The sequence below is a fragment of the Chrysochloris asiatica genome, unplaced genomic scaffold, assembly GCF_000296735.1.
Source record: "Chrysochloris asiatica unplaced genomic scaffold, ChrAsi1.0 scaffold00028, whole genome shotgun sequence".
NCBI lineage: Eukaryota > Metazoa > Chordata > Mammalia > Afrosoricida > Chrysochloridae > Chrysochloris > Chrysochloris asiatica.
In genome coordinates this window covers 9524398-9535401 of record NW_006408546.1, presented here as the reverse complement: position 1 = coordinate 9535401, position 11004 = coordinate 9524398, and the positions used below count along the sequence as shown (strand labels likewise).

The 11004-nt window shown below is 51.9% G+C and overlaps 1 protein-coding gene across 2 annotated transcripts in view; it reads left to right on the top strand.

The window, feature by feature from the left end:
- The first annotated feature begins 1429 nt into the window (after window positions 1–1429).
- Window positions 1430–11004, top strand: part of AMOTL2 (angiomotin like 2) — an 18786-nt gene continuing 9211 nt past the window's right edge. The window contains exons 1-5 of one of the 2 annotated variants that reach the window (XM_006846591.1): window positions 1430–1604; window positions 4683–5492; window positions 8380–8692; window positions 9856–10000; window positions 10290–10382. In XM_006846591.1, coding sequence (XP_006846654.1) covers window positions 4744–5492; window positions 8380–8692; window positions 9856–10000; window positions 10290–10382 — 1300 coding nt within the window. In that variant the 5' untranslated portion in view covers window positions 1430–1604; window positions 4683–4743. The remainder of the gene's footprint in view (window positions 1605–4682; window positions 5493–8379; window positions 8693–9855; window positions 10001–10289; window positions 10383–11004) is intronic. The other variant, XM_006846592.1, reaches the window with a different exon arrangement.

The following is an 11004-nucleotide window of genomic DNA, read 5'->3' as shown; positions in this document are numbered from 1 at the left end:
TGTCCCTGGCCTGCTCCAGAAGCTCTGGAAATTGCAAACTCCATGTTTGGGGAAGGGAGATGGTAGGGAGAGCTGCCGGGGTAGAAGTCAGTCTTGACCATCCTGGTGGACAGAGGACATAAAGATGTGTTGAGTGGCCTGGGTGGTGAGGGCTTCATAATGAAACCGAGAGCTGGGACAGCTGGGGGAGGAAAAACAGGGGGTGGGTATGTAGAGAAGGTTTGTGAAGAAGGTAAGGGATTTCTACAGTCATAGATAGATCAGCCGAGTGGAAAGTTGAGAAGAGGAAGGGTCCTTGGGGGCAAAGGAGGAGATGCCACATAGAGAAACAGCAGGAGCAACAGAATCATACGAGAGAGCCCCCCTCAAGAATGTTTGTAGCTGTGAAGAGGAGGCTGGAATAGAAAGAGAGCAAGTAGAGACAGGGTGTGCTCCAGTCTAGACGCCCTGTCCATCTAGAGAACTCTGATTCTGGTCGTCTCAGAAGGGTTTTGAGATTGAGAAACTGGGCAACCCAGTGATTGTCTGGCTACTCTCCGTGTGATCCTGGGCAAGTTGCTTAACTTTTCTGAGCCTTGGTTTCCTCATTTATAACAGGGATAACAGAACTCCCTCAGAGGGTGTCAGAGAGGTCTGAATAGGATGATTAAGCAAAAAGCGGGTGGTGGCTCACTGTGCGCTCCGCGTAAAAAAGAGGCTGGCGGCGAGTGATTCAGTTGTTGAACCTAAAACCAAATTTACTGCCGTCGAGTCGATCCGACTAATCGGTGGGTCAAATTGAGCAGAAGATTTTTCTAATCAGATCACTCTTCCAGTGGAGACCGGTCCTAAAAGAACTGGTGAAGGTATTTGTAAACAATCGAAGTGCAATATTCAAAGGTTGCCGCAGGGGATGAAAGCAGTGGGGGGTTAGGGACAACTCTTGGTAGCAGAAAACAATCATCTCTTCGCCTAGGGCACTGTCTAGGTGATCTAGACCTCGTTGCAGCTACACACACACTCACACATACACACACACTGCTAGAGTCCCCTCCTGCAGCAATGATGGGAGTCCCTCCGGGACACGGATTGTACACTTCACCGTTTTGTCTTGTCAAAGGGTTAAGGGATGAAGGGGTGAGGAGAAAGCGAGAACGGGGCGGTTTGGGGTCCAAGGTTGGGAAAGAAATCGGCCCCTGGAGCTTCAACGGAAAAGCGGGATGGGGTGGGGACGCAGTGCGGTGTGGGGGACGCCACTAGGAGGACCCAGGTCGGCCCAGGAAGAGAGCTCAGGGCCGGCCGGGCGCTGGGCCCGCAGCGCCGCCTCCCGGGAGGAAGGCGGGGGCCGAGTGGAGGGAATGGGAGGAGGCGGAGGGCGGAGGAGGGCGGCGGGCTGAGAGGTTATTTGTGGTTCGCTTTGATCCCGAGGGGGAACCTGAAACTCTCACATTCCTGACATAGCAGCCGCCTCCCGCGCGGGCCGACCCTGGGGCTGCGCGCACAGGCTGGAACAGCCAGAGCGTCGGCGCCACTGCCGGGTGCACACCTCTGCCGCCGAGCTGAGTCGAATCGAGCCGGGGCGGATCCTCGGTTCCGACTGCGCCGGGCATCCGCGGGCCGCAGCGGTAAGAAAGGCAGTTGGGCGCTCCAGGGAGCTCGCGAGGCCGGCATAGCCACTCTCCAGCCGAAGCCGAACCCTGGCTCAGCCCGGCTTTTTCCCGGAGCCGGAGCCCGGTGGACTGAGCGTCCTCCAGGCGCAATGCGCCCTTTCGAGGTGGCTGCAAAACCACGGGGAAAGGGTCGCTTCGCCCAAGTGGCAACTCGTCGTGCGCCTGGGGCTTTCCAATCGCGCCCGTTTCCTGCGGCTTGGGAGGGGGGCAGCCTCAGGGGAGATCAGGGTCGTTGTGTTGGGTGGTGGATCGGGAAAGAGGGACCGCCAAACGAGGCCGGAGGCGCAGCCTCGAGTTAAAGTTGCAGGGCCTTGGAGTGGGTTTAGTTAGAAAAGGGGTTATAGATGTCTTTGCCCCCAACTAGCCTAAGAATTCGTCTTTGTCTTCCTTGGAAAATCCTCTTTGGAGCCGCGATCCGGCTCTCACATAGAAAGAATGCAGCCTGCAGTCCAGCCCGCTGACGTCAGCGCTAGAGTATTTGGAAAACAAAGAGGGCTCGTGAAGGGGAGAGGCGGACCCTGGACACCCTCTTCGGACCGCGAGCTATCCATGCGCACCGGAGGCCATCGAACGCTTGTGGTCCGCTGAGAATAGGGGTAGGGTGGGAGCCGTGGCCGGGGTGCAATCTAATCGGGCGACTTTCGCTGATTCCTTGCGCTAGCGTGAGTCCAGAAAAAGGCTAGAGGTGCATTCTTGCTCAAAAAGGGGCGGGCGCAGGGGGATTTTGAGAGCAGATTTTAGTAATGGCTCGGCTCGTTAGTTTTCGACACAGGTGAGGCCTGACGTGAATAAACTCCGGGATAAGAAGCCCTGGGTGTGTGCTCTGTTCTCGGGAATAGTGTTGGGAGCCTGGAATCTGTCGTGAGGATTCTGCATTCCTTTTTGCAGCTCCCTACTCCTCCTCAGCCGAAACAGGCCAGACAGTGATTAATTTAGGAAATGCCCTAAACATAATGAAAATCCAGAGCGAGCTGGTCCCTGTTTGCTTGTTTTGTCTCTGGACACTCAGTGTGTTTACTATCTGCTCGTGTGGTGTGGGGGTGTGGAATACCAGAAAGATTGGGTACAAAGGTGTCCTATCTTATCCGGCACTCCACAGCTCTGGGCTGAGGAGCCCCGAGGAGGAGAGAGTGGACTGAGACCCTGCTCTGGGATTTGTTGTATGCCAGAGCAGGGCCTCATTCCTGCTTCTTTGCATGCCCACCCTCAGAGCACTGCGCACACACAGGATCATTGGAGGTGTGAGTTTTGTTTGGTTTTCCCTGAATCCTGGTTTGGAGGTTTGTGTTGGAGGAGGCTGTGGAAAGGAGACAGGGTGAGGTGGGCAGTCTTCCAGGGCATGAACCGCTGGGACCCCAGTCTTAGAAGGCAACACCTTCTTTGAATATTCATTTCCTTTCATCTTAGGCTCACAGCCACCAGACCTAGGCAACCTAGGATCTCCCACTTTCCCCTTTTTTGTTGTTGTTAAATGCCATCGAGTCAGTTCTGACCCATGGCCACCCTGTACAGGGTTTCTGAGGGTGTAAATTTTTACGGGAGTAGAAAGCCTCATCTTTCTCCCGCGGAGTGGCTGGTAGTTTCGAACCGCTGACCTTAAGGTTCGCAGCCCGATTCGTAACCACTAAGCTACCAGAGCTCCTTCAGTTGACTCAAGTGGGAATTACTGATATTATGAAAAAGATGCTGAGTGACCATCTTATTTGTGCCTAGAGGGTCAACAGGGATTTTCCAAGTAGCAAGTGTGAGGGAAGAAAAGACATCATCACAAGGTCAAAGGTACTATACCCATGCTTTCTTTTCCTGGAGCGTCCATACTGTCTGCATGCACAGCTATTCACTCACCTTGATGATGGGTTGTTGTTCAGTGCTGTCGAATCGATTCCGACTCATAGTGACCCTATATAGGATTTTCAAGGACTAGCTGGTGGCTCTGAACCTCCAACCTTCTGGTTAGGCATCCAGTTCTTATCCTACAAGTGCAGCACCGGAGCTCTACCTGGTGTTGTGAAGTGCTGTTGAATCGCTCTGACCCATAGCGGACCCTGTATAGGGTTTCCTAGGAACAGCTGGTGGGCTTGAACCACTGACCTTGTGGTACAAACTGACCTTGCAGTCTAGCGCAGTATCCCATAGCACCACACCAGGACTACCTGGTGGGTAGGAAGAACCTTTTTGCTCTAACTCACACAACCATTGCCCTATTGCAGCCTCTCTTCTTTTATTCCTTAATCTATCAATCTAGATGTATGTCTCTTCTTGTTCCCTGGTAAATGAATGCCAGGGCACATTTTGTCAATAGAGTTTTTTTAAGTAGAGCTTAGGATCTGCCTTCTAGGAGCTCACTGATTTGGGGAGTGGGGGAGTGGGGAAGGAAGAGTGCGAGGAATGGGTAGTGGACACAGGGGGAAATGTGTTGTGGCTCGCTTGTGCCATAGTCAGGGTATACTTCGTTTGGGGTAGATTTAGCTACGTCAGAGCTGGTCCCCATGGACCTGCCTTTGAGTCCTTCATAAAGCTATTTGATGGGTGATGATGGCAGTGCTTGGAGGCTGTGGTTCCTAGCTGATGAACTTCTGGGTTATTGTTTTCTTTCCTTGTTGCTGTTGTTAAGTGCCATGGACTCAGAGTGACCCTGTATGGGGTTTCCGAGGAGCGGCTGATGAGTTTGAACTGCTGACCTTGCAATTCACACCTTACAGTCCTGTGCTTATCCATACCAGGACTCCTATAAATATTACGACAATGGTAATCATTTGCTAAACATTTACTGTGAACCAGGAGTTTAACAGATAGTGCCTCTTTAAATGCTACCCCTTCATGAAGGAGATTTCATTCTTTCCATTTGGGGGTTTGATGGAGAAACTGAGGCTCGGAAGTTGTCTTATTCAATAGGTAAACAGCACTGACACTTACAGCCAGACTTGGATGCCCCCCTCCCCTGTCCCACCCCAAAGCCATGCTTGTTTACTATTATTGTCTTCCCCATGTACTCCCACTGATGGTTCTCTTTTCTCTCCTTTCTTCTCCCAGGTGCTCTGGGCCCAGGTGCTGCTGGCCTTTGTCCAGGCGGGTGTGTGCAAGTCTCGGAAGCATGAGGACGCTGGAAGACTCCTCGGGAACAGTCCTGCACCGCCTCATCCAGGAGCAGCTACGCTATGGCAACCTGACTGAGACCCGCACGCTGCTGGCCATCCAGCAGCAGGCTCTGCGGGGTGGAGCTGGGGGCACAGGGAGCCCCCAAGCCTCCTTGGAAATCCTGACACCTGAGGATAGTCAGGTGCTGCAGCAGGCCACAAGACAAGAACCCCAGGGCCAGGAGCACCAGGGTGGCGAGGCCCACCTGACAGAGAATACCCTCTACCGGCTGTGCTCACAGACCAGCAAGGGCGAGGAGCTGCCCACCTATGAGGAGGCCAAAGCCCATTCACAGTACTACGCAGCCCAGCAGGCGGGGCCCAGGCCACACATTGGGGACCGGGAGCCACGTGGGGCCCTGGGAAGCAGTCGGAGGCAAGATGAGGCTCTGAAAGAGCTGAGGCATGGGCATGTGCGCTCCCTGAGTGAGCGGCTCCTGCAACTGTCCCTGGAGAGGAACGGTGCCCGGGCCCCTAACCACATGAGCTCCTCCCACAGCTTCCCGCAGCTGGCCCGCAACCAACAGGGACCCCCACCCAGGGGCCCCCCTGCTGAGGGTCCAGAGACCCGCGGACCCCCACCTCAGTATCCACACGTCGTACTAGCTCATGAGACCATTGCTGCCTTCCCTGGTCCAAGGGCATGCTCATGGGAACCATCTCACTCCACCCGTGGCAACCCGCACTTCCAGCATGCTGAAGTCAGGTAACTGCTCCACACCTTGGTCTTTCAGCACCAACTCTTGGCTTTCCCAGTGTGGTTTTCCCAGGAAGGAGAACTTTAGGGTCACACCTGGGTCAGGGCTGGCCAGGTCCCACCTCATTCCATCAACTCTAGAGGCAGGAGCTAATGTCTGCAGGGGAGAGGTGGACTGAGCCAACAAGTTAAAAAGCTTGGGCACAACAAATGAATGGCATCCTTGCTTTAGGTCAGAGAGATAACCCATGTGTACTGAGCTTGGTATGCATAGCATTCAAATGACCAGGGCTCTCTGAGGACACAGGATACAGCAGGGGCTTAAACGTTAGATTTCAGAACTTCCTAAGGATGAGGGCTGGGAATCATTGCCAACTGTTTTCAAGTTCGGTAGTAGAGTTGCTTTCCCTGGAGGTTTTTAAGAAGATGGTGGACAGCTTGCTTTCTGTGATTATTGGAAGACATTTCCTAACTGGAGGCAGGAAAGGACCAAATGGCCTCATCAGAGACCTCTCCCCGTTCTTCAGGGCAGCAGCTAGCTGCCTTGTTGCTTTCACTGTTTTCCACACTGTTCATTTCCTTTCACTGTTTTCCACACCCCATGTGCCCGGGGCTTGTTAAGGGAGAGGATTCTGGGTCCAAGCGATCCCCCTTTGTTTGGAATCTGCTAGGTCAGGAAGGGAATTCAGAGTTTGACTCGGAGTGTTAAGGGAAACGGAGTGTTAAGGGAAACGGTTGGAGGATGTGATGTGATTTGCGCTATCTTTTTTTTTTTTTTTTTTTAAGTCCATCGGGTTGCATATGCAAAGGGACTTTAAAAAGTTCATGGGAAAATAGAATGAAAAGATAATGGAATTTTTGCACAAACTTTTTGAAGCCCGTTCATAAAGATTGGATCATAGAGGGCAAGAATGGAAGCGGAGAAACCAGAGGGGAGTCAGGAAACTCAGATAATTTGCAAAAATGTGGGTTCCTGGAAATGAGGGTAAGCTCACACTTATCACCTGACCCACTGGCCCCAGCACCTTCTCCAGAGGAGTTGGCACAGGGTCCATCGCTTCTGGATCAATCCCTCCAAGGACCCAGGAAACCTCACCAGAGGGTCCTGAGGATTTGCAGACTCCATTCTTCTTGTAATCCAAGATAAAAATTTCTTCAAGACTGTTGAGTCGTCATTTAGTCACCCACTTTCCCAACATTGGGCCTTTCTCGGGAAAGATGCTTTTCCTTGCTCTCAAGAAACCAGTGACGCAATGGTGTTGGAATGGGGAACTAGAGGCTGGAGCCTCCACCCCTCAGACTCCCCGCCTTATCTCCTTTCCCAGGGCTATGTTGGGAAGGGTTTCGGAAGCTGAGTGGTAGTTTCTTCTTTTGGACCAGCCTTATAGAACCCTGTCAGGAAAAGATAATGTCGTGGAAAGGAAGTAGACTGTTTTCAGGAGAACAAAAAGAGGGGGAGGGGAGACCAAGGAGAAGGGAAAGCAAGTTTGAAGGGAAAGGAGACTATTCTGTCTAGAGCTAAGTCATCCCTTAAGAATGCCAGCTGTATCTGCCTGGTCCTGTGCATAGGGGAGCAAGTCCTTGAAACAACCCCAAGAATGACCATATTCAGCAGTGAAGGAAGCATCGAACATTCCAATGGGGACCCTCTGCCCAGACCTCACTGGAAGCCTAGCTCTAGGTAGTGAAGAACATGTCTGCTTAGCTTCTCTTTTCAACTGGTCAAATGAGGATCCTTTATTGGGAGCTTGGAGACAGGACCTTTCCTTGTTTGATCCTGGGATCCTAAGTGGAGAAGGAAAGCCATGTGCTGTGGGGATTCTTTATGGAGGGTGCCCATTATGTCTGAGGTAATGAGCTCAGAAATGAAATGAATTTTTGTAAAACTTCTGGGTCTTGAGAGTTCTAAATGAAACTGGGACATTTGTTGATACTTGGAGACATTAGGCCCCAGAAAGCCCCAAAGACTCCCATACTTCATGTCATTTGTTCCTTCCTATGGTGTGAGGCTTTGAGGGTGCTGTAATACAAGTCGTAGAAACCAGTAGAACATCGTGCCCTGAACTCAGGTTATTGTGGTATCCAGAGGCAGCCTCTACTTCCAAGACAATCATGTGTTTCGGTCACATTTATTCTTGAAACTGAGCTCACCACTAGGGTGGCACGGCCATGATTGGAGTCCCAGTTCTCTGCCCAACAGGGGCTGGAGACTTTCCCTCATGATTTACAGAACTGTACTTACTCCATGGGGCCTAGGCATTTACACAAGGTCAACTAGATGGGGCCAGCATTTGAATTTGTATTTGTCAGACTCTATCTAGAGTTGCACATTCATACTCCAACATCTGGCTCACCATGTTACTATCCTTAACCAGAGTCTTCTGAAAATCTGAGTTGGGTGGAGAGAGAAAATCTGAGTGTGCTACTTTGGGAAGGACTAGCAAAGGACAAAAACTGGTAGCTTGTAACAAATGAGTTAGGGTAACTGCTAGGGCCCAGCTATCAAGTGACCCAGGTACTTGGAAGGCTATGGACTCAGAAGGGACTAATGTGGTCCCCAGACAAAAAGAACCTGTCATCCAAAGGAAGGGTTAAGTGTGCATTTTTTAAGGTACTTTATGCAGCACTGTTGGCTTAGGAAGTCCAGGATTGCACAGGCCAATCCCAAGGCCTTGGGCACGTGGGACTGGACATGACACAAGCATCTTGGCAAGAATGTCCCCCAGCCCTGCTCGCAGGGCCCTGGAGGGTCTTCGGCAGACTCCATTTGGAAAAGGTCTTCCTAGCACTGTGGAGAGACTGAATCTGCTTGTCTCCACTCCTCCCTTCCCCCAGCCTGCCAACTTGGTGTAGAAGCCATGGACCACCTCTGAGCACTGTCTCTTTTGTTCCCCAGGATCCTGCAGACCCAGGTGCCCCCTGTATTCCTTCAACAACAGCAGGAACAGCAGTACCAGTCCATGCAGCAGCCCCAAGAGCACCCCGCACTCCCGCACCCTGCTGCTCTTAGTCACGGACCACTGGGTTCCCTCAGTCCACCTGGAGTGGAAGGGCCAGCAAGTACCCAGGTCTCCTTGGCTACCTCGGGCAGTGCCCACCTGGCTCAGATGGACACTATGCTGAGGGAAAATGCCAGGCTGCAGAGAGACAATGAGAGGCTGCAGAGAGAACTGGGGAGTTCCATGGAGAAAGCTGGTCGCATGGAGAAGGTATGTCCTGCTGGGCCCCCAGAGAGCATGGGGCTAGGATGAACCCCTGAGGAGTGGATGGTTCGAGGGCAGACAGAGGAGCTTGAAAACTTGTGTCTGGCTGGGCTGGTGCACATCTCTGTGTATCTCCGTTCCCCTTATGCCCCCTCACTCACTGACTCTAGACAGCTGAGGAGCAGCCGTGAGGCCAGCAGGGCAAGCCTGGAGCATGAGCAGTTGCTGGCCTGTGGTGGTTAGAAAGAACCCATTCACCGGTTCCCTGCAGGCTCGCACCCTTGCCCCGCACACACCCCTCCCTTGGACACCTCCCACAGAGAGCCCTTTGTATCCTCCACACAACAGCATGTCTGTTTCAGCACAACCCTGGCCAAAGAGAAAGCCCCTCCTCTAGCTGAGGGTGGAAAAAAAAAAAAAAAAAAAAACCAAAAAAAAAAAAAAAAACCGATTGACTTGTTAGAATTGCAACGCCAGCTAGAGCACGTGTGGAACCTGCTGGCAGCCAAGTGGGAGGGGCAGCTAGGGCCAGGCTGGGTGGATGGCTTGGAGGAGCAGATACTCAGACAGAGGTAGGGTCAGCTTTAGGAGGTAGCCCCTGCCCCCCTGTGGCTCTCTAGTAGTAGCCAAAGTGGATCAGACCCTCCAGGATATGACTGTGGTCCAATTCCTCAGCAGAGGCTGAAAAGAAATAAAATGCTTCTTTCTGGGTCCTGGACACAAAGAAGCTGTGTTTAAATCAACATCAACATTCAGTACTTGTGGCACTTGATGGGACCCTTGCTTGCTGGTCCCAGTAATTTCATTTAACTCAGGAAGCTACAAGTTCCTGACCATCCCCCTGTGACCACCTGGAATTTTCACTCCTGCTTTTTATTATTATTTTTTTAACTCTCATCTATCTCCATTTCTGACAAAGAGTAGTAGATCAGCCTGGACTATGGGAAGACCTTGTTGTTGTTAAGCACCATTGTGTCAGTTCCGACTCATTGTGACCCTGTACATATATAGGGATTCCAAGGAGTGGCTGGTGAGTTTGAACTGCCAACCTTGCGGTTCAAACAACCTTGCAGTCCAGAGCATCAACGTGCAGCGCCACGCCAGGACTCTGGTTGCTACATATTCCCCCTGAGAGCTCTTCTTTCAGCTCTGCTATCTGCCTCTTGCAGCTGGAGAGTGAAATCCAGAGGCTCTCTGAGGCCCATGAGAGCCTGACAAGAGCCTCTTCAAAGCGTGAGGCACTGGAGAAGACCATGAGGAACAAGATGGACAGCGAGATGAGGAGGCTGCAGGACTTCAACCGCGATCTTCGAGGTAAGAGCAGTCACCCAATTGGCAGAGGGCTTGAACCCTCTCTGTTCCCAGGGGAAGTCCAGAATCTTTGTCCTCTGTAAAAATAAATGCAAATTAACTGGGAGGGGGCCAGACTGACTCCTTATGTTCTGGACCTTGGAGCCCCTCCTGAAGCTCCTGACAATATGGTCCAGATGGTGGACCTTGATGGACAATTCCCTTCCTCACTGGGCCCTCAGATGAGACCCCAGAGAAAATCCAGGCAGGTAATTTCTCTAACACTAAAACATCTTCCCTTCATTGGAAACAGAGAGATTGGAATCTGCAAACCGCCGTCTGGCGAGCAAGACACAGGAGGCCCAGGCGGGCAGTCAAGACATGGTGGCCAAGCTGCTTGCTCAGAGTGAGTACAAGTCCCACTGAGAATCCTTGGCGGGGGGCGGGGGCACCACAGCAGCCCCTCTGATCAGGGAGGATCATCCTTTCCCTCCTTGCTAAAGCAGTGCTTTTGAGCACAGGTCTACTGAATGTGTCCTATGTGGCCCAGATTGGACTGAACTAGGAGGAGGTGTTAGCTTCCAGAGAAGACTAAGGTTTACTTTGTTGACTGGGGAGATAAAATAACTGATACAAGATGGACAGCAGGGAAGCAGTGATTTGTCGAGTTGTGTGGTGCAGACCATTAGTGTGACTGATTGGAATCACAGTGTAATTGAGAAGCACCAGTGTCCTGGGCAAGATCAAGGATATGCTTGAGACAAGTGGAATGAAGGAGGAAATGAGCCTACATTTCTCAGGGTGTTTCAAGTAACAAAAAGTCTGGGGGTACTGGACAGGAATGTGAGAAGCTGGGGAGCATCTTAGAATTGGGGCCATAGTAAAGTAACCAAGTGGAGATGCCTGTTGTTTCTAAGTACCGTTGAGTCGACCCATAGCGACTCTGTATAGGGTTTCCAAGGAACAACTGGTGAGCTTGAACTTTGTCTTTCAAACTGACTTCGCAGTCCAGCGCATTAACCCACAGT